The sequence below is a fragment of the Lissotriton helveticus genome, chromosome 2_1 (genome assembly GCF_964261635.1).
Source record: "Lissotriton helveticus chromosome 2_1, aLisHel1.1, whole genome shotgun sequence".
NCBI lineage: Eukaryota > Metazoa > Chordata > Amphibia > Caudata > Salamandridae > Lissotriton > Lissotriton helveticus.
In genome coordinates, this window is record NC_136059.1 from 1,158,779,227 (window position 1) to 1,158,806,643 (window position 27,417).

At 44.4% G+C, this 27,417-nt stretch overlaps 1 protein-coding gene across 2 annotated transcripts in view; it reads left to right on the forward strand.

The window, feature by feature from the left end:
* The window catches only part of CD274 (CD274 molecule), a 325,034-nt gene that overhangs the window by 125,329 nt on the left and 172,288 nt on the right, over window positions 1-27,417 (forward strand). For both annotated transcript variants that reach the window (XM_078677455.1, XM_078677454.1), the window contains exon 2: window positions 22,987-23,056. In XM_078677455.1, coding sequence (XP_078533581.1) covers window positions 22,987-23,056 — 70 coding nt within the window. The remainder of the gene's footprint in view (window positions 1-22,986; window positions 23,057-27,417) is intronic.

Consider the following 27,417-nt stretch of genomic DNA (forward strand, 5'->3'; position numbering starts at 1 on the left):
AGGCCCTCTTCAGCGTTAAAGGCCCGAGCCAAAGGCGAGGGCCTTTAACAAGGGAGAGGGACTTTAATAGCCAGCATAGCCCAGCTACGAAGGGCCCTAAGGCTATTACAACATTCTATCATTTGAGGGCAGAATGTTCTAACAAAAGAAAACAAAGCCTTATGGGAGTGTGAGGGGATTCCCTCAGAATCCCCTCAGAATCCCTGAAGCCTTTGTTCACAGCCAGAGCTGTGAACAAAGAAACATTGGAATGTTGGAGCTCCAGGCTTATACCAGCCATTATAAACCCAGAGCACTCCATTGCTTTCAATAGAGCTCCCAACATTCCAATGTTCTAATATCCCTTCTTATTTTATTGCAGAATTTTAAATATGCTCCTAATCTATTTAGGTTCTGTCGTTTAAGTCCGAACTCAAGTCGGATTTGTGCTGGTGAAGTTTGTCGCGGAAGATTAAACAGGCGTCGATAGGTCCCTGCCACTAGCTTATCTATGGTGTTGTCAGCACATCCTCTTAAGGTCTCTACTCCATATGCGAGAGTTGGAACATGTTTAACTGACATATTTTGTAATAATGGATTAAGGGAAAGCCCTTTTAAGTAATTATGGAGTATGGAAAATGCGGCAATTGATGAGTTATTTCTTCTCTGTAGTGCAGCGCAGTGATTTTTACCCGTGCCCCTAGCATCTATTATAACACCCAGATATATATATTCAGTGACCGATTCTAAAACAGAGCCTTCCATTCTCAATTTTGGTCTTGCAGCCAACCCTCTAGTCACCAGCATTGTTTTTGTCTTTTTTAAGTCAATCTTTAGCCCATGAGTAGAGGCGTACTGTGCACTTTCACTAATTAATCTTTGCAATCCCAACTTGGTGTAATTTATTAATACAATATTATCGGCATACAGTAAATTGTGAAACATTAAAACCTGCCACAGTCGGGGAGTGAGAACTGATTTCACTAAGCCTTGATGAAATCCCAGCTAAATACAAGTTAAATAAGGTTGGGGCCAAAACACACCCTTGCTTCAACCAGTCCCTTATCACCATTTTTTTTACCGAACTGTGCCTTGTCTCAACCTTATTCTCATCCAAGTATTGGTATATAACAATTGTATCTGCAGGTGATCTCTGTACTTGTCTTTGAATCTGGGTTCTTATTGTCTTTATTCACTTATGATTTCTTTTATGATTGCAGTAGCAATATTTGTTGAAGGGTCCTGAGGAAAGCAAGGACATCCCCTGCTGCTGCCGACCAACCCTCCAAGTTGCGTTTTGCCAGTATATATGCAAGATCTTGGAACCTGGCTGTGACCTTGGTTTTAGCGGAGTGGGGGAATAGGTTGAGCAGCAAATTACTGGGTGTGCATGGGATCTCCTTCTCAGTGACTTGCACTGTCTCCCGAACCACTTCTTGCCAATATCCCTCGAGCCATGGGCAACTCCACATCATGTGAATATAACTAGCCCCTACCTCCTGGCAGCGGGGGCAACTTGCATCCACCCAATTAAAATAGCGTTAATTCTGTCAGGTATAATATATGCCCTATGCAGAGTGTAAACACTGATTAATTGGAATCTAGCTTTGTGGGATACCTTTGTGGCCCGTAGCAGCGTATTTCCCAGTCCTTATCTGTAATGGGACTCCCAATGTCTGCCTCCCATTTACCTTTCAGGCTCTCCAGTGGCCCTGTGGAGTCCCGCCGGATGGCTCTATAGATACATGAAACCTCTTTAATGACAACCCCTTCTAGACTTATGTATTCGCATGTAGAGTGTATAGGGGGTTCCTTTGCCCCCTGTCCCCAATGCCCCCGCATATCCCCAGTGACTGCCCCGTATAACAGAAAGTGGCCCTGTGGAATATCCCAATTTGCTTGGAAGGCCGCGAATGTGAGAAGGTCCCCGTCACCGTACAAACCTCCTATCTTAGTGACTTCCGCTTGCGTCCATTCCTCCAACCCTCTCCACTGACCCCCATGTGGGAGCGCCTCCAATAGCGCCACTGACATCTCTGGGGAGTAAGGACATTTGTTTTTGTTTTTCTGAAGACACCTGACCCAGCAATTTCTTATTACCCTTTGTTCAGAGGATTTAATTGTGCGCTGCTTAATGGTACCCGTGAGTGTACTCAGGACATCTGTTCTATTCGGGGTGAATGGGGGTGTTCTCCTGTCCAGATCTAGACTTCCTGCTACCCACTGTGTGAAGCGTTGGAGCTGTCCCGCTAGATAATAATTTTCCATATCTGGCACTGCTAGGCTCCCCTCTGCTTGTGCTCTGCGCAACGTAACCAACTCCACTCTGTGCCTGCTGCGACCCCAAATAAAGGTGGCCAGTAGAGAGTCGAGTGATCGGAACCACGTCTTGGGGATCCACACGGGGAGCGTGGTATAAAAATATACCAATCAGGGTAGCGCTACCATTTTTAGCACTGATATGCGCCCCGCCACTAACAGGAGCAACGTCCCCCAGAACGCAATAATGCCTTTTAGAGATCGGAGAGCCCCCCCTATATTTCCCTCCTGGACGTCAGGGAGATCATGATACACCCTATCCCCCAGGCATCAAAAACAACGTGCTTCCCACTGGAGGTCCCCCAGGTCCGCAGGCGGAAGAGCCTCTCTTGCTATCGGGAAGAGTTGTGACTTCTGCCAGTTGACGCAGAGTCCAGAAAGTGTTCCGAACTCGTCCAGCATGTGCCGGGCTCCCTCCAAGGCCGTGACTGAGTCCTTTAGGAAAAGCAGCAAGTCATCCGCATATAATGCGATATGGTGTGTCTGCTCTTCCAGCCTAATACCCTCATACGGCATCCCCGATCTTGCCACACATGCCAGCGGCTCCATCGACAGTGCGAAGAGCAGGGGGGAGAGCGGACACCCCTGCCGTGTGCCCCTCTCCACACTGTGCTGCATGGAAATGGTGCGGCCCGTACGTACCCGCGCCACTGGGTCCTTATAGGGTAATTTGACCCATTGGATGAATCCCTGTCCCAACCCCATCCTCGCGAGGACTGCATATAAGAAATCCCACTCAAGACTATTGAACGCTTTCTCGATATCAATGGCGAAAATCGTCCACTCCTGCGCCTCTACCGCACCCTGTTGTAACACCACGAACAGCCGCCTAATGTTTAGTGTGGTGTTTCTGATAGGGATGAATCCCGCTTGGTCAGCATGTACCAAGGAGGTCAAGGTTTAGCTTTGATAGTGGTCGATATGCAGAGAACTCTCTGGGGTTCTTATCAGGCTTGAGCAGGGGAACCATTAGTGCCTCTCTCGTGTGTGGTAACCTCCCCTCTCCCACGTGCCCGTGTATAGTTCCACTAACCTGGGAGCCAGCTCCACCAATTATGTGGCATAGAACTCCTGGGGAAGTCCGTCTGTGCCCGGAGTTTTCCCTCTTGCCATAGCTTTGACTGCCCCCCTGATCTCCTGTTCCGTGATTGCTGCTCCCAGTAACTCCGCCTCCTCTGCCTCCAGTGTATGGAGTGGAAGAGGTGCCAAGTATTCTGCGATTCTGTCTATGTCGTGGTTGCCAGTGCTTCTGTATAGGCGGGCATAGTACTCCCTGAACCTGCTACTAATCTCCTCTTGCATATGTAACGGGCGCTCCCCCTGGTTATGTATCGTCAGTATAGTACTTCCCCGCCGGGAGGGGTTAGCGAGTGATGCCAATAATCGCCCAGCTTTATACCGCTCATCATTGTCCTATAGACACTCTACCTGCACTGCCACCTCCTCCTTAGCCGCCAGGAGTTCCTGCCTCAATTCCGCCGCCTCTTCTCTAACTTCCTGAGCACCTCGTCTGCTCTCGCTAAGTCCGCTGTTAGCGTCCTACGCACCCCAATAGATGTAGCCATGCATCTCCCCCTGATCACAGCCTTGAAGGCCTCCCATTCCGTGATTCTAGAGTCAGTGGTGCCCGCATTATCAGCAAAATATTGTATGATGTGTTCCCTAGTCTCCTGTTGAAAGACCTGGTCTTCGAGTGCTTCCGGTTTGAGGCGCCATGTAGAGATGGGTTGCAGAATCCCCCCCCTTTCGAATCATGAGTGGGTTATGGTCTGAGACTGTTCTGGTCAGGTACTCTGTCCCCCCCAGCTGGGTGTAGAGGCCCGGTGTGCTTAAAAAGGGATCACTGAAAGAATATCGACGGACAGAATATCGACCATCAAAAATATCGTTGAGAAAATATCGACAGTCAAAATATCGAGTTTCTATCTACAAACAGGTAAGTAAAAAAATATCGAGTTAAAAATATCTTTACAAAAATATAGTTGTAAAAAATATCGTATTTACTAAAAACCGTGTTAAATTAAATTAATATTAATAATTAATTACTAAAATATACTTAAAATTACTTAAATTAACTTATAATAATTAAATAATTAATGAAAGTTAAATAAATATTTTTTTATTTCATATTTATTAAACATATATATATAGTAATAAAATATAATAAAATAATACCCAAAAACTGAAAACTGACCCTGAACCCTAAAAATACCCCTTTACCCCAAAACTGAAAACTGACCCTGAACCCTAAAAATACCCCTTTACCCAAAAACTGAAAACTGACCCTGAACCCTAAAAATACCCCTTTACCCAAAAACTAAAAACTGACCCTGAACCCTAAAAATACCCCTTTACCCAAAAACTGAAAACTGACCCTGAACCCTAAAAATACCCCTTTACCCAAAAACCCAAAAACTGACCCTGAACCCTAAAAATACCCCTTTACCCAAAAACCCAAAACTGACCCTGAACCCTAAAAATAAAAACGATATTACTTCACTTACCTTAAAAACGATATTACTTCACTTACCTTAAAAACGATATTTTGGCTGTCTATATTCTGTCCTGTCGATATTTTCTCCAAACGATATTTTGGAGTCGATATTATGTCCAAACGATATTTTGGAGTCGATATTATGTCTGTGCACCCTTAAAAAGGTGTCTAGTCGGACGTGTAAATCATGGTTGTGGGATAAGTGCAAGTAGTCCCTATCTGTTAGATGTGCTCAGCGCCAGGTTTCCACGAGTCCCCAGCAAGCCTGCCATTCCCTAAAAGCCCGCGCCCCTGCATGTACTGGAGATTCCCGAAGAGGTGGGTGCGATCGGTCCATCTCAGGTAAGCATGGGCGGATTTTGCGGATCCACGATTCACGAATTTGCGTATTCACGGATCGTGGATCCGCAAAATCCGCGGTTTTAGCGGATCGGCGGATTTGGGGGCGTGGCTTCCATGCCAGGACCATCGTGCCAGATTGAACCCTGCCCTTCGTATTTATTCAAGAAGACGCCACCGTTTTGTGCCATACCTCTACTCAACTGGAGTACTTTCTACTGGATAATCAGTAAGTGCTACCTCGTTGGGTAAATGTATAGTGCTTTTACTACACTACAGCTGCTTAAAGTGGCAGAGAGTTGTCTACAGCGGCCAGGTGTGTGGTACTATGCAATCGCGCCGAAGGGCGCAGGGGTCCCTTGAGTGATCTGCCCATCATAGTGGGTAAATGGCGGGAAGACGGTGCACACCGCGAGTGTGTGGGCGGGGCCAAACGGACGGCGCTTCCATGCGAGTGCACATGGCTCTTGTGTGTATACAAGGTCAGAGACTGATCAGAGCAGCAGATGTAGAGACAGAAGCCCCTGGCCACATAACAGCACGGGGATTGCGCTCGTGAAGGTCAAAGATGCAAAAGCCATTGTCCAGCGTCACAGCTGATTTTCGACGGTATATTTGGGAAGAAGGCACACCTGCCCAGCCTCCACAACGGTATTATTCCATTCCTGGTCTGTAGTAATTAATTTACGATGGCGCCGGCAAGCTGCCAGCGCCATCCTAAGATAGTTAGAAAATTAGCTTCAACAGGAAGCTCTAATAGATTAAATAAAGCAGGCGCTCGATGACCTGCTTTATCTTATCTATTAGAGCTTCCTGTTGAAGCTAATTTAGTAGCTATCTTAGGATGGCGCTGGCAGCTTGCCGGCGCCATCGTAAATTAGTTACAACAGACCAGGAATGGTTGAACTTTTGCCCCCGGAATCCGCCGCTCGCGGATTGCGAATTTTCGGCAAATTCGCGAGAGTTCGCGGATCGCGAATTTACCGAAAATTCGCAAAATCCGCGATCGGAGCGGATTTAGCGCTCATGCTTAATCTCAGGATCTGCAACACAATTAAAATCCCCCCTATTAAAACCGCCCCAGTCATATGCGGTGCCAGTATCCCCGACAGCTGCTCCAGAAACCTAATGTGATCCACATTCGGGCCATATACATTAACCAGGGTGACATCCTGCCCGTCGAGCCTTCTGGCTACAATCACGTACCTTCCCTCTGGATCTATTTTATGCTCAATAGTTTGGAAGGGGACTCCCGCCCGCACCCAGATCAGGACACCCCGGGCAAATGCTGAGTATGACGTGTAAAATGCCTGCCCTCTCCAGCGCCAATGCCTGTGCATGCCTCACCCTCCTTGTCCAATGTGTGAGTCTCCTGGAGCATCTCTATTTGCACCCCTCTCCTATTTAGTTGTGAGAATATTTTATAACTTTTACTCATGGAGTGCATGCCCCTAACATTCCACGACATTATGTTATAGGTGGTCTGTGTCTGCTGCATGAGTACTCATGTTGGCCCCCTGGCATGACTGGAGACCCAGAACCTCTTTGCATAACATGCAAGCACCTCTCATAGAGTAGCCTGCCTTGGCCTCTCCCCTCGTCGACAGCAGCATCCTTTCCCGTTAACCATAATACCAATCCCTTCCTAAAACTAAAAGAACCATCCCAACTCCCCCTCCCCAGGACAAGTGAGAACATCTCCCCCATCCGAACTGCGCACTTCCATGCTCAAACAGTGTCTGGGACTTCTTCCTTCGTTAAAACATGGTTTAATAAGTTTGACAAATTCTTCGCCCAATATTGTGGATTTTCTTTAAATAGAGCTTGAGGAAGGCCATTTGGCCCCGGTGCACTACTCCGTCTGCTAGAACTTATAATTTTTTCCACTGTTGTCTGCTGGATCATTAGCTGTGCGTTTTGCTTTGCATTATCGTTGTCCCTTGTATTGTCTACTGAACTTACTTTTGTAAGTGTGTGCAAGTGTGATGAACACATGCGTATGCCTACAAAATGACACAACAGTCTCATTGTTAGGTCTTTCTTTTCACTCTGTTGCACAGCAGCCGCTAAGCTCTTCAACATGGCTAAAAACATTAACAAAGCCAATAGGTCTCATAGTCAAGACCTATTTACTTTGCCAGTGCTTGTTATTTATGGATCTTTGAAGGAGGTAGTGTGGAGGCTGTGGCTGAACACACATTCAATGTAGGCGCATGAAGAGGGATACGATCTTTAATGAAAACTGAAGCTGTCGATAGATGGCTTTATGTCAGATGCAGAGGCCCAGGTTAGCAAGGATTTTGCATTGAGTTTGCCTTCCTTCTTTAATGCAGACCTAATGCAAAACCAAGGTTGGTATTTAAAAATCAAATCAAATGGTGATTTCCATTGGTTTGTAATCAAAAGTGATGCAACGTGCACACAACCGCTTCCTTGTATTACTTTCCATCAAGTGGATGTGCTAGGGTTGGTGCATAAGCATTTCCATGGATAGTCCCAAAAAGATTTGTAGACATGGATTTTAGCCAGAATATTGCCTTTCCCTGAGACTGGTATAACGAGAAGAAATATTCTAATTTCTCCTCATTTGTTTCCTCTGCATGTGGTCTACTATGATACAAGGATGTTTGTGTTGTCTGACTGGGGGTGAGTGTTTGATTTGCTCAAACGCTCCGTCCATCATCCCCTTTTGTATCGCTTTGTTCGCCGTAAGTGTGGCAGGGTATGCTCAGACGTGAGTCCCTTGCTCACTTGGCCACTGGATTCAAGATAGCCTAGCTGATGAGGATTATGAATCCGAAACTGGTCCCAGGATGCTTGTTTCCGGTCCATGGAAGACATGGCTTGGCAGTTCAGGCTGGACTGTTCCCATGAGGCACAGGGTCAGACTGATTTGCATATAGCCATGTCTGAAATGGGGTGGCTGAGTGGGCTAAAGAATGGTGATGAATTAAACCCAGATCAGTTGACTGGGGGTGAGTGTTTGATTTGCTCAAACGCTCCGTCCATCATCCCCTTTTGTATCGCTTTGTTCGCCCTAAGTGTGGCAGGGTATGCTCAGACGTGAGTCCCTTGCTCACTTGGCCACTGGATTCAAGATAGCCTGGCTGATGAGGATTATGAATCCGAAACCGGTCCCAGGATGCTTGTTTCCGGTCCATGGAAGACATGGCTTGGCAGTTCAGGCTGGACTGTTCCCATGAGGCACAGGGTCAGACTGATTTGCATATAGCCATGTCGGAAATGGGGTGGCTGAGTGGGCTAAAGAATGGTGATGAATTAAACCCAGATCAGTTGACTCGGGGTGAGTGTTTGATTTGCTCAAACGCTCCGTCCATCATCCCCTTTTGTATCGCTTTGTTCGCCCTAGGTGTGGCAGGGTATGCTCAGACGTGAGTCCCTTGCTCACTTGGCCACTGGATTCAAGATAGCCTGGCTGATGAGGATTATGAATCCGAAACCGGTCCCAGGATGCTTGTTTCCGGTCCATGGAAGACATGGCTTGGCAGTTCAGGCTGGACTGTTCCCATGAGGCACAGGGTCAGACTGATTTGCATATAGCCATGTCTGAAATGGGGTGGCTGAGTGGGCTAAAGAATGGTGATGAATTAAATCCAGATCAGTTGACTGGGGGTGAGTGTTTGATTTGCTCAAACGCTCCGTCCATCATCCCCTTTTGTATCACTTTGTTCGCCCTAAGTGTGGCAGGGTATGCTCAGACGTGAGTCCCTTGCTCACTTGGCCACTGGATTCAAGATAGCCTGGCTGATGAGGATTATGAATTCGAAACCGGTCCCAGGATGCTTGTTTCCGGTCCATGGAAGACATGGCTTGGCAGTTCAGGCTGGACTGGTCCCATGAGGCACAGGGTCAGACTGATTTGCATATAGCCATGTCTGAAATGGGGTGGCTGAGTGGGCTAAAGAATGGTGATGAATTAAACCCAGATCAGTTGACTGGGGGTGAGTGTTTGATTTGCTCAAACGCTCCGTCCATCATCCCCTTTTGTATTGCTTTGTTCGCCCTAAGTGTGGCAGGGTATGCTCAGACGTGAGTCCCTTGCTCACTTGGCCACTGGATTCAAGATAGCCTGGCTGATGAGGATTATGAACCCGAAACCGGTCCCAGGATGCTTGTTTCCGGTCCATGGAAGACATGGCTTGGCAGTTCAGGCTGGACTGTTCCCATGAGGCACAGGGTCAGACTGATTTGCATATAGCCATGTCTGAAATGGGGTGGCTGAGTGGGCTAAAGAATGGTGATGAATTAAACCCAGATCAGTTGACTGGGGGTGAGTGTTTGATTTGCTCAAACGCTCCGTCCATCATCCCCTTTTGTATTGCTTTGTTCACCCTAAGTGTGGCAGGGTATGCTCAGACGTGAGTCCCTTGCTCACTTGGCCACTGGATTCAAGATAGCCTGGCTGATGAGGATTATGAATCCGAAACCGGTCCCAGGAAGCTTGTTTCCGGTCCATGGAAGACATGGCTTGGCAGTTCAGGCTGGACTGTTCCCATGAGGCACAGGGTCAGACTGATTTGCATATAGCCATGTCTGAAATGGGTGGCTGAGTGGGCTAAAGAATGGTGATGAATTAAACCCAGATCAGTTGACTGGGGGTGAGTGTTTGATTTGCTCAAACGCTCTGTCCATCATCCCCTTTTGTATCGCTTTGTTCGCCCTAAGTGTGGCAGGGTATGCTCAGACGTGAGTCCCTTGCTCACTTGGCCACTGGATTCAAGCTAGCCTGGCTGATGAGGATTATGAATCCGAAACCGGTCCCAGGATGCTTGTTTCCGGTCCATGGAAGACATGGCTTGGCAATTCAGGCTGGACTGTTCCCATGAGGCACAGGGTCAGACTGATTTGCATATAGCCATGTCTGAAATGGGGTGGCTGAGTGGGCTAAAGAATGGTGATGAATTAAACCCAGATCAGTTGACTGGGGGTGAGTGTTTGATTTGCTCAAACGCTCCGTCCATCATCCCCTTTTGTATCGCTTTGTTCGCCCTAAGTGTGGCAGGGTATGCTCAGACGTGAGTCCCTTGCTCACTTGGCCACTGGATTCAAGATAGCCTGGCTGATGAGGATTATGAATCCGAAACCGGTCCCAGGATGCTTGTTTCCGGTCCATGGAAGACATGGCTTGGCAGTTCAGGCTGGACTGTTCCCATGAGGCACAGGGTCAGACTGATTTGCATATAGCAAATGTCTGAAATGGGGTGGCTGAGTGGGCTAAAGAATGGTGATGAATTAAACCCAGATCAGTTGACTGGGGGTGAGTGTTTGATTTGCTCAAACGCTCCGTCCATCATCCCCTTTTGTATCGCTTTGTTCGCCCTAAGTGTGGCAGGGTATGCTCAGACGTGAGTCCCTTGCTCACTTGGCCACTGGATTCAAGATAGCCTGGCTGATGAGGATTATGAATCCGAAACCAGTCCCAGGATGCTTGTTTCTGGTCCATGGAAGACATGGCTTGGCAGTTCAGGCTGGACTGTTCCCATGAGGCACAGGGTCAGACTGATTTGCATATAGCCATGTCTGAAATGGGGTGGCTGAGTGGGCTAAAGAATGGTGATGAATTAAACCCAGATCAGTTGACTGGGGGTGAGTGTTTGATTTGCTCAAACGCTCCGTCCATCATCCCCTTTTGTATCGCTTTGTTCACCCTAAGTGTGGCAGGGTATGCTCAGACGCGAGTCCCTTGCTCACTTGGCCACTGGATTCAAGATAGCCTGGCTGATGAGGATTATGAATCCGAAACCGGTCCCAGGTTGCTTGTTTCCGGTCCATGGAAGACATGGCTTGGCAGTTCAGGCTGGACTGTTCCCATGAGGCACAGGGTCAGACTGATTTGCATATAGCCATGTCTGAAATGGGGTCGCTGAATGGGCTAAAGAATGGTGATGAATTAAACCCAGATCAGTTGATTGGGGGTGAGTGTTTGATTTGCTCAAACGCTCCGTCCATCATCCCCTTTTGTATCGCTTTGTTCGCCCTAAGTGTGGCAGGGTATGCTCAGACGTGAGTCCCTTGCTCACTTGGCCACTGGATTCAAGATAGCCTGGCTGATGAGGATTATGAATCCGAAACCGGTCCCAGGATGCTTGTTTCCGGTCCATGGAAGACATGGCTTGGCAGTTCAGGCTGGACTGTTCCCATGAGGCACAGGGTCAGACTGATTTGCATATAGCCATGTCTGAAATGGGGTGGCTGAGTGGGCTAAAGAATGGTGATGAATTAAACCCAGATCAGTTGACTGGGGGTGAGTGTTTGATTTGCTCAAACGCTCCGTCCATCATCCCCTTTTGTATCGCTTTGTCTCCAATACACGTCTGGGGTGGGTGACAGCTGGACTTTGGGCATTCCCTCAAGACAGCCACATACAAAGGGAGGTTAGGTGTAACTGAGTGGCCATCCGCATCCTGATGGGTCATCCTGGGCAGGATTGGACAGAGGAGCTGACACTTACATCATAATAGGCTGTGCCCTGTCCCCACACAGAGAGCTATATACCCTCCGGGGTGAATCTGGAGCCAGAGCTGGTAGTGATGACCTTTCTGGACTACAAAGCCCTTCTTTTAAGTAACCCCAACTTGAAAGGCAATTCAGGGTATAAAAAGTTCCTACCATACCATTTCAGTACACAACTGAACCTGTAAAGAACTCTGCCAGAAGGATGGACTGCGGTGCTGCTACAAGAACTGCCACTCTGTTGAACTGCTGCTTTGGTAGAACTGCGTTTCTGCTGTGCTGTGGTGCCCTGCTGTCCTCTACCCTGACTGAGGACGGACTAGACACATCTCATTTAAACACAGAGTGACTCCAAGGGCATGCTTGCTTGCCAGGTTCTAAGTCTCAGGGACTTCAAAGATTTAGAATCATCCTCCAACAGCACCTAGACTTTGCTTGCTGCAAGCCTTGCCCTGCCAAGTGGTGCCAGCCCAGTCCTGATCACTTGAAAGTGGGTATTAAGTGCTGGTTCTACCAGAATCCGCACATCGACGAAGTTGCACCAATCAGAACTGGCATCGCCACTCCTGTGAATATCGTGGACATTGCATCATTAACTGCCTGGTGCATCGTCTCCAGTCTCCGACACATTTCCGACTTTGCGTGGCTTGGTGACAATGTATCGCCATCAATACTGCGGCTGACAGTGACGGATTGCCTTTCTCCTTCCAGCATCTCGAATCCCCCGACAATGCATCTAAGGTACTTTTCTGCGGGCCAAAGCTGGTCCCTGTATTCATCGCGGTTGGCCTGGACTTTTGAATTTACCTCTGTCTAGCGTGACCAGATAGCTCCGGTTGGTGCTTTAAGCTTTTAAGCTCTACAATGTCATTTAATCTTTAAAGAATTCATAACTCCGCTTCTACTTATTGTCTTTTTGGTCTTGTTTTGTTCATAAAAATATAAGCTATTTTTATTAACTGGTGTGAAGTGTTTTTGTGGTGTCTTTACTGTGTTAGTGTTTGAAGTGTTGCTTGAAGTGATGGTTTGGCTTACAGTTTGAAGCATTGCTTTTACTCTGTGTTTTTCCTGACACAAATCTAGGTCCTTGTTTAAGCCACATGCACATACTTTTTAAAAATGCTAAATTTTGATGCAATGTCTAATGCAGGCCTGGTTTCTCAAGTTATTCTACCTCTTATCTCTATAGCTGAATGGTCACAGTGCTAGCAATAGTCATTAATAAAAGTTTGATTTGAATATTTTGATGGGAATGCTCCCACTTTTCTGCCTGTTGGCATTTCCACTTGTTGCCCTGCCTATGTTAAACATCCACCAACCAACAACTCTGTAAGCTCCTCTGTGTGTTGTCATTCTAAATGACAAATGCTTATGTACCATGTGGCTGTTGCTACCTACAGCATTTCTTGTTGAAATGTTTCTGTTGCTGCAATAAATAATTAAATAAACAAATAAGAACAGATGAAATAAAACATTACAGTGATGCATTCATGTGCTACATAATGTTTTCAGAATCCTTTTCTCAGTACTTCGTTAGGAGTCGAAGGTGTCAGTCTCAGTAGTGCTTTACAGTTTCAACTATCTGTTCCAGAGTCAAGGCACCCTCAACACCTCAGCATTGACCTCCATGTGATAAAATAGCTGGGACTTTCATCTCAAGTGTATTTTTAGTACGGTAATCATAAAGCTACCTGCCACACTTTAATAGAAATGGCATAGCCCATTCACGTGTTTGACAGTACTTTTATTATACTTTTAGTCTTTTCATATTACTCTTTGGTATACATGGTCCCTGGTTTGTAAAATGTATTATCTTTGAGGATCATAAAGGCAGATGTGAAAGTTTGGGTTAATAGAGTAAATAGTATAATACACAATTCACACTGAAGTGAAGAAGGCAAGTAGAAAACTAAGGTCTTAATGTGTTAAGGTGGGGTCGCAAACCAGTTAGTGTATTTGCATAACTGGTTTGTGACCTGTGAGAAAGGGTCCCTTTTTGTATGGTCAACCCTTTTTCCCCACATTATATTGCTGGTCTTTAGATTCTGTACATTGGAGCACTTCTGTTTAGTGCTTGGTGTATGTGCTCTGAACGCTAAAGCATGTAGAAATGAGCTACTCATTGACTGGCTTATTGAACTTTCTTGCAAAGCCATATCATGTGATACAAAAATATATGTATAGCATAGAAAGTTAAAATGTCATCTTTATACAGCAAGGGGTGGTGATGGACAGAGTCTCTGAATTAAGCAGAATCCTCTCACCCAGTCAAGAGATCAGGGCTAGATCCAACACCGTTTTTTAGCTCATTGCACCATCCCAGTTTCAGAACCCGGCTGTATGCAAATTAGTCTGTCCCTGGCCCAGTGCATCATGGGAACAGGGCAGACCAGACTACAAAAGCCAATTCTTACACTGGGAAGGAAATAAGCTTCCGGGGACCGGTTTCTGGCATTTCATCCGTCTTCGGCCCGGCTTGCTTGAATCCTGATGGTGCAATGAGCAAGGGACTCACATCTGAGTATACCCTTCCACGCTTAGGGTGGACAAAAATATTTACAACAAGGGGTGGTGATGGACAGAGTCTCTGAATTAAGCAGAATCCTCTCACCCAGTCAAGAGATCAGGGCTAGATCCACCCCTTGTTGTAAATATTTTTGTCCACCCTAAGCGTGGAAGGGTATACTCAGACATGAGTCCCTTGCTCATTGCACCATCAGGATTCAAGCAAGCCGGGCCGAAGACGGCTGTAATGCCAGAAACCGGTCCCCGGAAGCTTGTTTTCTTCCCAGTGTAAGAATTGGCTTTTGTAGTTTGGTTTGCCCTGTTCCCATCATGCACTGGGACAGGAACAGACTAATTTGCATACAGCCAGGTTCTGAAACTGGGATGGTGCATTGAGCTAAAAAACGGTGTTGGATCTAGCCCTGATCTCTTGACTGGGTGAGAGTATTCTGCTTAATTCAGAGACTCTGTCCCTCACCACCCCTTGTTGTAAATATTTTTGTCCACCCTAAGCGTGGAAGGGTATACTCAGACATGAGTCCCTTGCTCATTGCACCATCAGGATTCAAGCAAGCCGGGCCGAAGACGGCTGTAATGCCAGAAACCGGTCCCCGGAAGCTTGTTTCCTTCCCAGTGTAAGAATTGGCTTTTGTAGTTTGGTTTGCCCTGTTCCCATCATGCACTGGGACAGGAACAGACTAATTTGCATACAGCCAGGTTCTGAAACTGGGATGGTGCATTGAGCTAAAAAACGGTGTTGGATCTAGCCCTGATCTCTTGACTGGGTGAGAGTATTCTGCTTAATTCAGAGACTCTGTCCCTCACCACCCCTTGTTGTAAATATTTTTGTCCACCCTAAGCGTGGAAGGGTATACTCAGACATGAGTCCCTTGCTCATTGCACCATCAGGATTCAAGCAAGCCGGGCCGAAGACGGCTGTAATGCCAGAAACCGGTCCCCGGAAGCTTGTTTCCTTCCCAGTGTAAGAATTGGCTTTTGTAGTTTGGTTTGCCCTGTTCCCATCATGCACTGGGACAGGAACAGACTAATTTTCATACAGCCAGGTTCTGAAACTGGTATGGTGCATTGAGCTAAAAAACGGTGTTGGATCTAGCCCTGATCTCTTGACTGGGTGAGAGTATTCTGCTTAATTCAGAGACTCTGTCCCTCACCACCCCTTGTTGTAAATATCTTTATACAGCGGCACTTACTGCAGTATGTACTAGTGAGACAAAGGAAAACATGGCTTCAGGCATATCGTTGTAGCTGGACTGCTGCTGTAGATAAAAACCTGCAGTCTGACCTGTTTTAACAAGCATTTACAATGCAATAGGTCTCGCAATTGCGAGAATTTGAGCTATTGGCATTGTAAACGGCAATGCCTTTTATAATATTAAAAGGCATTGTCATTTACAATACCCAGGCTCAAAGCTGGTTTCCCACCTTCAAAGTTGGCAGCTCTGGCTGTTAGGCCGCATCCTCTACCATACTCAATAGTGCAAATCATGTATGTGTGATCAGTGCTGGGCCCTATCTGGTGTAACTGTTCAGATTCCCATTGGTGTATTGGGAACTGATTGGAAAAGCAAAGATGTATAGTTGTCCTATATAACAGGCAAGGGAAAGTCAATCAGACATGTCTTATAGTTTCCAGTTGGTGGCGAACACCTGCTTTGTGAAGTAGTTCTGCAAAGTGAGGATTACATGTCAGAGCCCCTCTAAACACAGCTATTACAGCTAAATCAAAGGTAGCTACGAGGCGTGGTACCGTCCTGTCAACAGCTATGGGAAGGAACAGCCCGTGACAGAGCACTGTGCCAGGATCCAGTTCTGCAGATTTATTTTTACTCCGGGTCATGGGGTCAGATAGAGCGGTCTTTAGATAGAGCTCTCACAGCAGGGCAGACGTTCAAGCCTTAACAAGAAGGATGAGCGCTGCAAATCTGGGCTTGCTGAGGGCGCCCAGATGAGACTGAACATTAGGATGACCCGAGGAAGAGACCGGAAATGCACCGCCTCTTGTCTGATTCTTGAATGCAGTCACGTTTACAGAAGCACTAGGGGTACAGCTTCTTGGCGCTCTCCTTCCCGCACGCATTCTAGAAAGTGTGAGGTAGGTTTCTTTCTCTCTACATTCCTGGCTAGAGGAGTCCCAGGCTGAAGCAGCGGAACCGGGTTCGATTCTTGGCAGGGACGCTCAAAACACCTATGTTTCTGGGTAAATTGTTGAACCTCCTTGTGTGTAACTGTTATATCCTACATATTTATATAATATGTACTCTAGCCCTGCTGCCTCTAGCTGCTCAGCCAGAGTGTGTCTTGGTATTAGAATGTTGGTGTGCCTGTGATGCGTGGAATGCCTGGGTGACTGAGTGGGGTGAATGTGGCAGTTGGAGATGGGCTAAGCAGCTCGGGAGGCTGCTCCTGGTGGGGCTGGTAGTCATCTAGTGTCATTTCGTGCTCTTAGTTCCTTGGTAATTTATTCCTTTTGCCTGTAATGTTTATCTGTTTTTGGACATAGAGATGCTCATTACAGTCTCCCTCTAGTGTGTTGCGTCTTAAGCTATAGAGTATTTATCTTCTAGGAAAGTCAGTGCAATCTTCTTTTACAGTACGTCTGATGTCGTGATTCCACAGGTTAAAGTTAGTCTAAGGATGGGCTTTATTAGTTTAGTTTCCAAAGGGTGGTTTTCACAGTTCCCTTTCCTGAGGGATGGTCACAGTTCCCTTTCTTGTGGGATGGTCGTAGGTTCAGTTTCTCCTACATAAGTGTGCATATCCTCTTCAAGGGGTTCAGTACATTGGTGTGTTACTCCTACACGGGGTTGGTTGTGGGCTCATATGTCAGTTCCCATTAGTATGTACCTAGGTGATCCCCTACGCGGGGTTGGAGGAGGGTTTGAATCCCTGTTACAGTTGCGCGCAGTACATCAGTACGTGCCTTATTGGTTGGTCATATGGGTGACGACCCATTTGTTCTTGTTTCCCTACACATGGGATTGAGTTGTATGTTATTTTACATTTAGCACTATTCTTTGTATGCTTTTAGGTCATAGTGCTTTATGTTACAGTGTATATGGAACATAATGCTATGTTTTGATATTTGTTATAATAATTTCTCTTTTTAAGGGGGATGGGGGATTTAGCTTTTTAATTGTTTTTATCTTAACCATCTTTCCTTTACAGAATGCTTTTCTCTTGTGATGTTTTGTTTTCATTTCTGCATCCAAGAGATTTGAGATTGTTACCATTATTGATTTTCTCCTGATTTAATGATTCCATATTTTTTGTTGCTTTGTTCATTCGTTGTATTTTTTGAGATTTGTAATGTAATTGAATTGGTCATTGTCCTCAAGTTTCTTTTGTCTTTGTTTAAAAAAAGAGGTAATGTTATATCCTACATATTTATATAATATGTACTCTAGCCCTGCTGCCTCTAGCTGCTCAGCCAGAGTGTGTCTTGGTATTAGAATGTTGGTGTGCCTGTGATGCGTGGAATGCCTGGGTGACTGCGGGGGGTGAATGTGGCAGTTGGAGATGGGCTGAGCAGCTAGGGAGGCTGCTCCTGGTGGGGCTGGTACCACACTAGGCTGGCTGGAGTCATCTAAGATGTAACCTGATTTGAAGACTGAATAAACTAGTCTTGAATATTATCCTGGCTCCTGGTATCTTTCCACTAAGGATACAACAGTAACAAAAAGCGCTCTGATACTTTCAGGTCTAGTTTGCGCTATATAAAGCTAAAACAATTTTTATAATGTTAGTCATGCAACTCCGTGGTACTTCTTTATTGCATGGCAACCCCTGCTAGCCACCCCGTCACTCGATGACAAATATACTTGTACCCTGCAGGTTGTGCATGAATTTCTCTATTAGACGCTTTAACCCCACGAGCTGTCTGGCATTACACTCGACGCATAGCATCCCAGTGACTGAGCATCTTTCAGAAGATTCTGCCAGCTGTCGATGTGCAAACATTAACAAGCAAGACAAAGTCTAACTGCGTGAGGGGCTGTGAGCATCCTCCGAGACGAATGAGGGCAACCCCAGGCTATTTGTGGTCCTCCCTCCTGGCAGCGTTCCCACAGACTGGGAAGTGGCGCACACGCCACCTACCTCACTCAGAATACGTGACGAATTACACAGCGGGTACTCTCTGTCCCGGCCGAGGCGCATCAGGGTGCGTCTGAAGGAGGCTTCATCTGCAGACATCCTCCCCTCAGCAGCATCACCCTCTGGGGTCGCTGTAGCTTTAGAGTCATGAGCATCTCCACATCCAAGGTCCCTGCTGCTCCACCCAGCTCCTATAGATCCTCTGCCTTTGCTTGCCTAGTGCACAGTTGACCAGCGGCGGCTGCTAGTACAGAGCGTTGTTAGATGCTATTTAGATGGTAATTTCTAACAGAAATCACTATCCACCATAACACCTCCTAATAGAAGGGGCCAGTAGCCATGGAATGATCCAAATGACGACATGGCATAATAAGGCGGCACTAACAAGCCTCATAATCAATCAGAAGACAGAATTTACGAAAGACAATGACACAAGCCAATTAAAAACATGGGCAGAGGGTGGGCGGAGCTTCCACGCAGCTTCCACTCCATACTAGATAACTGCATGCCTAGCAAAGTGTGCAGCGCATGCGCGTTGCCGCTATAGGCCCGACCTAAAAACGGGACATGTGGAAAAGTAATGTTAATCTGTCCTTACGGTGACAAGGCCCTAAGAGCTATTTTCACTCTGACGGTCGTACCTGCCTCGTGAAGAAAACCAGAGTATAGATTAAAAAACTAAAACTGTATCTTGGGAATGAGTACAGCTAGAAAAATAAATATATAACAAATTATAAAGTCCAATTTAAGTGTGAATTTGTTTTAAAAAATATCTATTGTTCCTAAGGAAATGCAATTTTTAGAAAGATGCCTCTGCCACCTCCTAGCTTGTCCTCAGCCTGGGAAGAGATGTAAAAGAGTTTATTTCCAGGAGCACATAATATGCTGAACTGAATGTGCTGATATGACTCCTCTGAGGTCAATAGAATATGCAGGGTGGGTGTCTGTGGACATTCTGTTGACACACACTATCCAATCCTGTCTGACAAATTTGTTGACAACAGGAAATACACTGGCGAACGTGAAAGTAAGAGAACAGGATGCAAGGATAATTCTTGTCTATCCTATGTCTGGTTGCTGAAGGGCCATGCATTATTCCTACCACACTTCTGTCTTTGTGTTTGTTGCGGGTACAGTGCCTACTTCAAACTGGATTTTAGTGTTAAATGTGGGACGTCACAAGCCGCTGAAACCCCAGCCTCAGAACCCAAGTTTATTGTGGGCGAAGAACTTTGCTATCTTGGCTCTGTCCGGGCACATTTCAATTTGGGTCTCTTACAGTAAAGCAAACAGGAACTATGGGAAAAATAGGTAGGCCGGGACATGATAATAATCACTACATTGGTTAAAAACAAAATTAGAAGTGTTTTATAATGTCTCCTCTCACAGACTGGTAAATCCTACAAAGCTAGACCCTCACCCAGCCTTCCTCAAAACACAGCAGGGCTTGCAAAAGGATGTCAGGCGGACTCACTCTGCTGTACTTGACATCTGTAACTTGTGAGAAGGCCCTAAGGAGGTTCCCTCTTCCCCTTCAAATCCAAGGACAGAAAGATCTCCAAGCATCATATGGCTGATTGTCTGGGTGTCTGCAGGAGCATAACAAATTTGAAGAGGACACTACTGTGAAGAATCCCAGCTGACCAGTGGCAACTGGACCTGAACTGGACTTTGTGGTTGCCCTCTGCATGACACCCTGAGGGTCTCTAAGTCCTCCCCTTGAGGCCTTGGGGGCCATTCGTAGTATATACTTATAGTTGTTTAGACACCAAAAAAAGTTTGAGAACTTTTTCAAAACGTTTGCACCAGAGTCCAGAGCTTTAAGGGGTCCGACCACGAAAAGAATCTGACTGGTATTGTTGGACTGAATTTCAGATTTGTACCACGCGGGAAGAGTTTTCTCAGAACAACAACAAAGTCCCTTTTCAGATTGTGACTTTTTTTAACTTCCCTACTTCCACTCTCTAGCAGGGCCAATCTACATGGTGCATCTGACTCGCCCTCAAATCGCATCTATGTCCTGGTCTGCTGCGATCATTGCCTAAACTTTTTGCTATTCTTAGTTCACTTAGGGCCAGATGAGGTAACTTCCATTTAGCGAGTCCTTAATAGCGATTTTTACCGAATCACTATTAAGGACTCGCTAAATAGAATGTAGGTAGGAATCGCTAAAATATTAGCGATTCCTTAACATTCCTTAATAACGAATTGGTAATTGAGATTCGTTATTGTGGAATACCTAGCCATTCATTCCTATGGGCTAGGAGGCCCATAGGAATGAATGGGAAGAGATTCACTATTAGCGATTCGGTATTACCGTATAGCTAATAGCGGGAGCTTTTTCAAGGGTGCCAGGGTGTCCAAAGGACACCCTGTTGCACCCCTGAATGGTGCATGTGTGCACATGTGGCACACATACATGACCTAAGGGATGTGTCCCACATGCACATTTCAAAAAGCAAAAAAGTGCCTTTTGAAAGGAAATCACTACTTACCACCAACTTGAAGTTGGTGGTAAATAGCGATTCCTTTATGCTGAAGTGCACTGTTTTTAGTGCTACATACATTGCATTAAAGGATTCGGTATTTCCGATTCCCTAAATGCAAGAGCAAAATAAGGAATCCTATTTTGCCATTCCTTATTCTGCATGTAGGTTTAAAGTCACCTACATTGCACTCAGCCAAATACCGGTCGGTAATGCAGAAATTGAATAAATTTCGGCGTTACCGACCTGTATTTAGCCACCTACATCTGGCCCACAATCTTTAAAAATTCATATTTCCAGTTCCCTGTTTTGGAATTTTGTCATTTTGGGGTCATTTTACATATTGAATTTTTCTGGGTTTGTACTCATAAATGCTATGCAGATTTTCTATACATTATGTCTGCCTGATCTGTGCCACTATTTCCAGATTTTGAGCTCAGGTTTAAATTACTTACTCCTTTGTCTGGATCTAACAAGAAAGTGACTTTACAGCTTGCAGTAGAAAGCAATCCACCTCAACCAATAAACCACTATCTCACACAACCCCACCCTCACTTTCTTAGGCAGCTAATGTACTAATAAGTCACATCACAAAATATCTTTTTACTGGTAGTCGTAGAAAAAAGGTACCTCATTGATATGTATAATGCAGCAGTCCTTTTGTGACTCCTTGTAATAGCCTGCAAATGAAGGGATCAAAGGGAGAAACAGGGGAACCCTACTCACCAAGGAACCAGGGTATTAGTTATATAGGAAAGACAATGGTTCCTGTGGAATAATATATCCTATACGTGTAATAAAATGCACAATCGCGATACAGAGGGTTTAATTAATGTCAGAGGATGAAGGAACCTCCAAGACCAATAATTCAGTGTACCATACTTTATACATTTTCAAGGGAGAAAAAAGATATATACATTGTTCCAATTCGGTTGAAAAAGACATTTGTACTTGTCCCAAGTGAAAACGGGAACCTAAACATAAGTGACAGTGTGATTTCTATATACTAGGTTTCCACAGTTTATACCAGTCGACCATTATAAAATAAATTCAATGTGAACAGCAGCTATATACAGTGATATGTGCTGGATAATGGTTCGCTTCTTCTGTTTGTCTGACAGCTGCTGTTCACATTGAATTTATTTTATGAATGGTTCCTTCACCCTTTGACATTAACTAAACTCTCTGTATCACGATTGTGCATTTTATTACAAATATAGGATATATTATTCCGCAGGAACCATTGTCTTTCCTATATAATGCAATTGAAGGGATGGCAGCATGTGTCAGACCCCACTCCATGCATTGGAATTCACTGCATGCCAACTTTAAATTTAAAAAAAAGTGTGGAAATAGTGCAATGTGTGCAAATGCACATTTGTTTCATTTCTTTAATTTCTCCACAGGAAAAAACACTTTTTTCCTGGGAAAAATACATTCCTTATTCACCCACTCTAAGTTTAAAGGTGATCCATTTCCCCTTCCACCCTGAAATGCAAGATATTCCAGATTTTTGCATGAGTAAAGCTTTGTCCATTGCCATGGGGAATTCTTTGAATTAGAATTTGTGAATTGAATTAAAAAAAAACTTACAGGTTTGTGGGCGTTCACAAACATTTAAGGCAACCCATGCCTCGATGTACCCATAGTAGTGAATGCACATATTCTCGTTGAGAAGTCTATAAATTCCTGGCAGTCATAAATTAAGCCATTTGTGAAAATGTCGTTTTATGGCTGAACATGGTTTTGTGAATTGGGCGTTTTACCTACGGAGTTTACGCAAATCCTTGAAGCCTTGTTTCATTGGGATACCTTAGAATGATGCAGCTGTCTCAAACATGTAAATGCAGGAAGATCTAGCATTAAAACATCCCTAGCACTTAAGATGAGAAGATGAACCAAAGCTACAATAAATAGAATTTTGTGATCAGGCCGGTGTGGCTCAGTGCATGTGATAGAGTTCAGCATCATCAAACGCTTTGTGATTGTGCCAGTTTCTGTCTTCGTAAATGAAAAACACCATATGCATGCACTTCTACCCCATAAGCAAGACACAGTACAGCCCTTACAGAAATTACAAGATTCACAGAGCAGATATGGTAATAACGCAACCAATGCTGTTATTCTGAACTTTGAAGTAAGGCGACATATTCTCTTCTAAAACTGCCCTAGCACTCCATTTCATATTGACTTAATCAGACTGCCATATTCTATGTGATCCAAATTTTGTTTTATGGCCATATTTTTCCAATAGCTAACCTATCTGTTCTATTGCAGGAGCCAATGAGGGAGATGGAGATTACTTTTCTTGTCTTTACTTGTATATTCAAATGGAATTTCATAAATGGTAAGCCATTACTACAAACCTCTATTCATGCATATATGTTTAGCTGTCGGACCCGCCACTCATTCTCATGCCAGTTGTCCATTGGATATTGCTTAAATCCACACTTTAAATATGGCTGACTAGTCAACAGAAATGAAGTCTGTGCCCTTTCTTCCTTGTAGCACTTTCTCTACTTAATTATTGTTGTTGCTTTTCAGTCCCCTGCTGTTGCCAGTCCCTGATTAGCCCCATAAGTATGCCTGCTAGGTTTTGAAATATCGCTGATTCAATTCACAAAGGCAAATATAGATATTTGGGTACCAAACTCTTGAGGACATTTTAAACACGGTTGTTCTCACAAACTCAAAGGAATTTATGCTCACGTCGGCTAAACTTCAGACATATAAATGGAACCTCTGCAAACTGCAACTTTCTGGCATAGCAAATAGCATCTGCTGTCGGTTTTGCATGTGGAAGATATACATTTTCCCGTACTTAATCTTACCAATGCACAGGAAAGCATCATGAATCAAGCAATTCATCAATACATTTGCAACCCAACACCAGCCTCCCGGGTATTTTAAGGGGCCACCCGGTGAAGAGAAAAAACTAGTTCCCCTTACCTAGCCCTGTATGTCTAACAATCATGAACAATAAGAATTCTAGAATGTTCAGTTGTTCGATGTCAGCAGCTTTGGTTAAGGATTAATATGACATAATCAACTAGATTGAACTTTTAAGTGTGTCATGTCCTCTGCGAACTGCGAACTGTACACTGAACTAGGGGTCTGTGTAAGATAGTTTACCCCATAACTCATTAACAAATCAATGTTATCAATCTTTGAGTCACACTCAACTGGTATCCCAGTATTTTAAGAAATATTTAAGAAACCACCCTACCATCCTCATTTACCTTCTTCTCTGAAACCAATAAAAGGCTAATTCTGGTATAAAACAGCCAGTACATTGGATTCCAAACTATGATATATCTTAATTTTCTTTTACGGTAGAATTATAGTATTCATTTTTCATTGAATCCACATTAGTCAAACACAATGTGTTAGAAAGTGGGTTATTAGTCGAGGGGGTAAGAGCCCATGTCAGGTAATAGTCACACTGTTTGTCAGGGTGAACCACTAAAGTCACAAAATAAACCTGAGCTCAACACCCTGGTAGCTATGGCACAGAGTAGACCGACCTAACGTAGAGGCAACGTGTAAGCATTTATACAGTATTAAAACAGAGTTGAAATGCAAAACAATAAAAATCCCAAAATGAATTAGAAAATACAACAATATTTAATACACAATATGACATAAAATGACAAAAATCGAATAAGGGGAACTGGAGAGATATATATTTTTTACATTTTGAGTACAGATGGCGCTAAAAAGCACAATATACCAAAGATAATCAGTGGTCATGAAAGAACAGAACCAAGTTACAATTTGATGCTGACTTTGATAGAGCATGGGCTGGATACACTAACCCTGGTAATCCTGGTCGAAGATTTTACCTTTTGATCTTAGTCATTTAAGTCTCAATTCACCACAGGAGTACACTTCTAAAGTCCTCCAAGACCTAAGGCAAGACACTTAGAGACTCAGGTTTACCGGCAGAAGCCAACAGGAAGGTCTAGTTCAGGTTCATTTGGCACTTGTCAACTGAACGGTTGCAGGAAAAGACCTCTTTTATTTTGTTGTGTCTGTGTAGCTTTAACAAGCGGTCAGCCATATGACCCTTGGAGACCACCTCTTTGTCCTGGGTACAAGAGAGAGGGTGAGCAAGTCCAGTCTTCTAGGTCCTTCTCATGTCTCAAACAGATGGTTCACTCCCTTTCTGATCTTCCACAGGCTCAGGGGTGTTCTGAAGTGGGTGCCTGGAGGTGCCATATTTATGCCAGGCACAAGCTAGTGGGTGGCAATGACCCCTGTGGCGCTCAAACCAATAGGATAAAGGCTGCCAGCACTAACCCTACCCACTTTGGGCATTTTCAAGATGGACCAAGTCTTCAACCACAATAAACCTAGGCTCTGAAGGCTGAGGTGGTGTGTGGGGTGTGTACTATGGTAGGCCTGGTATCCTACTACATCTAACACTAAACACTAAAATCCAATTTTAAGCAGTCCCTGTCCCCCCAACGAACTCAAAGACAGAAGTATGGTAAAATGAAAGCTGAGCTTTCAGCAATCAGACATTGGATCCACATAAAGTGTTTTAGTATTCGTTTTACCTCCTTCGAAGTGCACCCCAAATGCTATATGCAAAGCCAGTAGGGCTGTCAAACAGGTGCGACACTGTAATATCAAATAAAGTTCCACTGTTATTGTGGCCTGACTGGCTGGTAAGACAAAAGAAGGGCCCTGCCCAAGTGTCTGCTAACATTTGCCTGTGACAGGGGAGGCCTCTTTGAAGTGTGCCCCAAATGTCACATGAAAAGGCCCATGAGACCTGTCAAGCACCATATGACATGCAAGCGAAACTTAACACTTTAATGTCAAAAAGGTACCTCCCAACCCCCTTCAATATTCTGTTAGGTTCAAAGTAGTCATCTTTGCCCATTCATGTCAACATATTGCTTTGCCGTGGGAGCAACTTCCCAACTCATTCATCCCTTTTTAAATGTGAATAACTGGCAGCGAAGCGGGGGAACAATATGTACATTTAGCGTTTTGGGGCTTTAGGAAGGGCAAAGGTAACTTTTTTTTAAAGTTGTTTTTTCATGATATTCAGAGCAACTCTGACTTGATCATTAAAATTAAGTTATAAGAACTATTTAAAATAGTTGTTTAACTATTTTTCAAGCAAGTCTTATTCCTGAGATACATGATTAGCATTTAATATTGCATATCAGTTTTTTCCTATGGAACAGCCAAACCTGCTGCTTCGAAAATATCTTTGGGGGCATTTTCACTGTAATGACATGTTTAACATGAAACCTTTACATATCTTACTTTTAAATACCATGCACCTTGCCTTTATGGTCAATAAGGCCTACTTATAGGTGACTTATAGATAATTAAAAGGAAGTCTTAGGCCTGTCAAAGGATTTTTTTGAAAAGTCGCATTTTCAATTAAAACCTGCACAGCCAGTCTATTGATGGCAGGCCTGCAGTTATTTGTACATTATCACTGTAGTAGATGGAACAATGGGTGCTGCAGTCCAGTTCACACTTCACATACAGGCCCAGGGTGCAAATTGGTATCCTATACTAAGGACTTAAAGGTAAGTTAAATATGCCAATCAGGAGTATACTAATTGTACCATATTGAAAGGAGCATCACCAGCACTTTGCCCCTGGTTAGAAGGGGTAAAGCGCACAGGATTCTACGGTTCAGCAAAAAGGCAAAAAAGTTGGGATAACTCTGCAGAAAGGTCAAAATTCCAACATAAAGCTATTATGATCCCAACATATTTTGCGCCTTTCAAAGCACTTCTTTCAAGAAAAGCACATCTGAAACACATAGAGATCAGACATCATATAACATATTGCATATATGGGCACTTTTATTAGTAGCAAACATGCATACATCTTGTATTTGATTCCTTATCGTTAAGTTCATAAAGTATTGGGATGATATATTCTGAAGTGAACACTGTAAATTTATTAAATTCTGCGTACCTCATGATATCATACCTTATATGTACATACATGTCCAATACATAGATGACACTGAGCCCAGTTTGGCATTTTTTGTGAGTCCGTTAATCATTATAACACCCTCACAGATGTTCATATGCATTCAATAGTGCTCTCAGGTGGGTTTTCGTATGGGTGGACTCTTTTTTAGAATACGCTCCCAGGGTTTTATGCACATTGAAGAGAGCTCTCAGCCGTTCCAATCAGGGAGTATGTAAGAAATTGGGTTATTAGTTGAGAGTGGTGGAAGCCCCACTGAAATATTAAGCACAAATCCTGTCAGGGTGAACTACAAAAGTCACTAGATGAACCTGTGCTTAACCCTCTGGTAGCTTGGAACAAAAGAAGTCAGCCTTAACTTAGAAGCAACGTTTAAAGTATTTATGTAGCACTCACATAGTATTAAAGTGAAAACACAACATAAGAAAAATCAACAAAGTTAGACAAATGGAAGCAAATCTAATAAATAAAATTACACCTAAACAACAAATATCCAATGAATAGAATTGAGGTTATCCATTTTTTTAGTTCTAGATAAAAAATAGTGCTACAAAGCACCATATGCGTTTATCAGGTTGTGTTGAACCAAGTTTAAGTCACAAGTTCTGGGAGACCACAATGGAATGTGGGTCTGATACAGGGATCACGTTTGCCTCAGGAAAGAGTCTACCTTCTCACAGTCCAAGTCCGATGTGTAGAGCCTCAGCTGGAGCTGTATGTTGGCAGGGGCCGAAAGGAGTC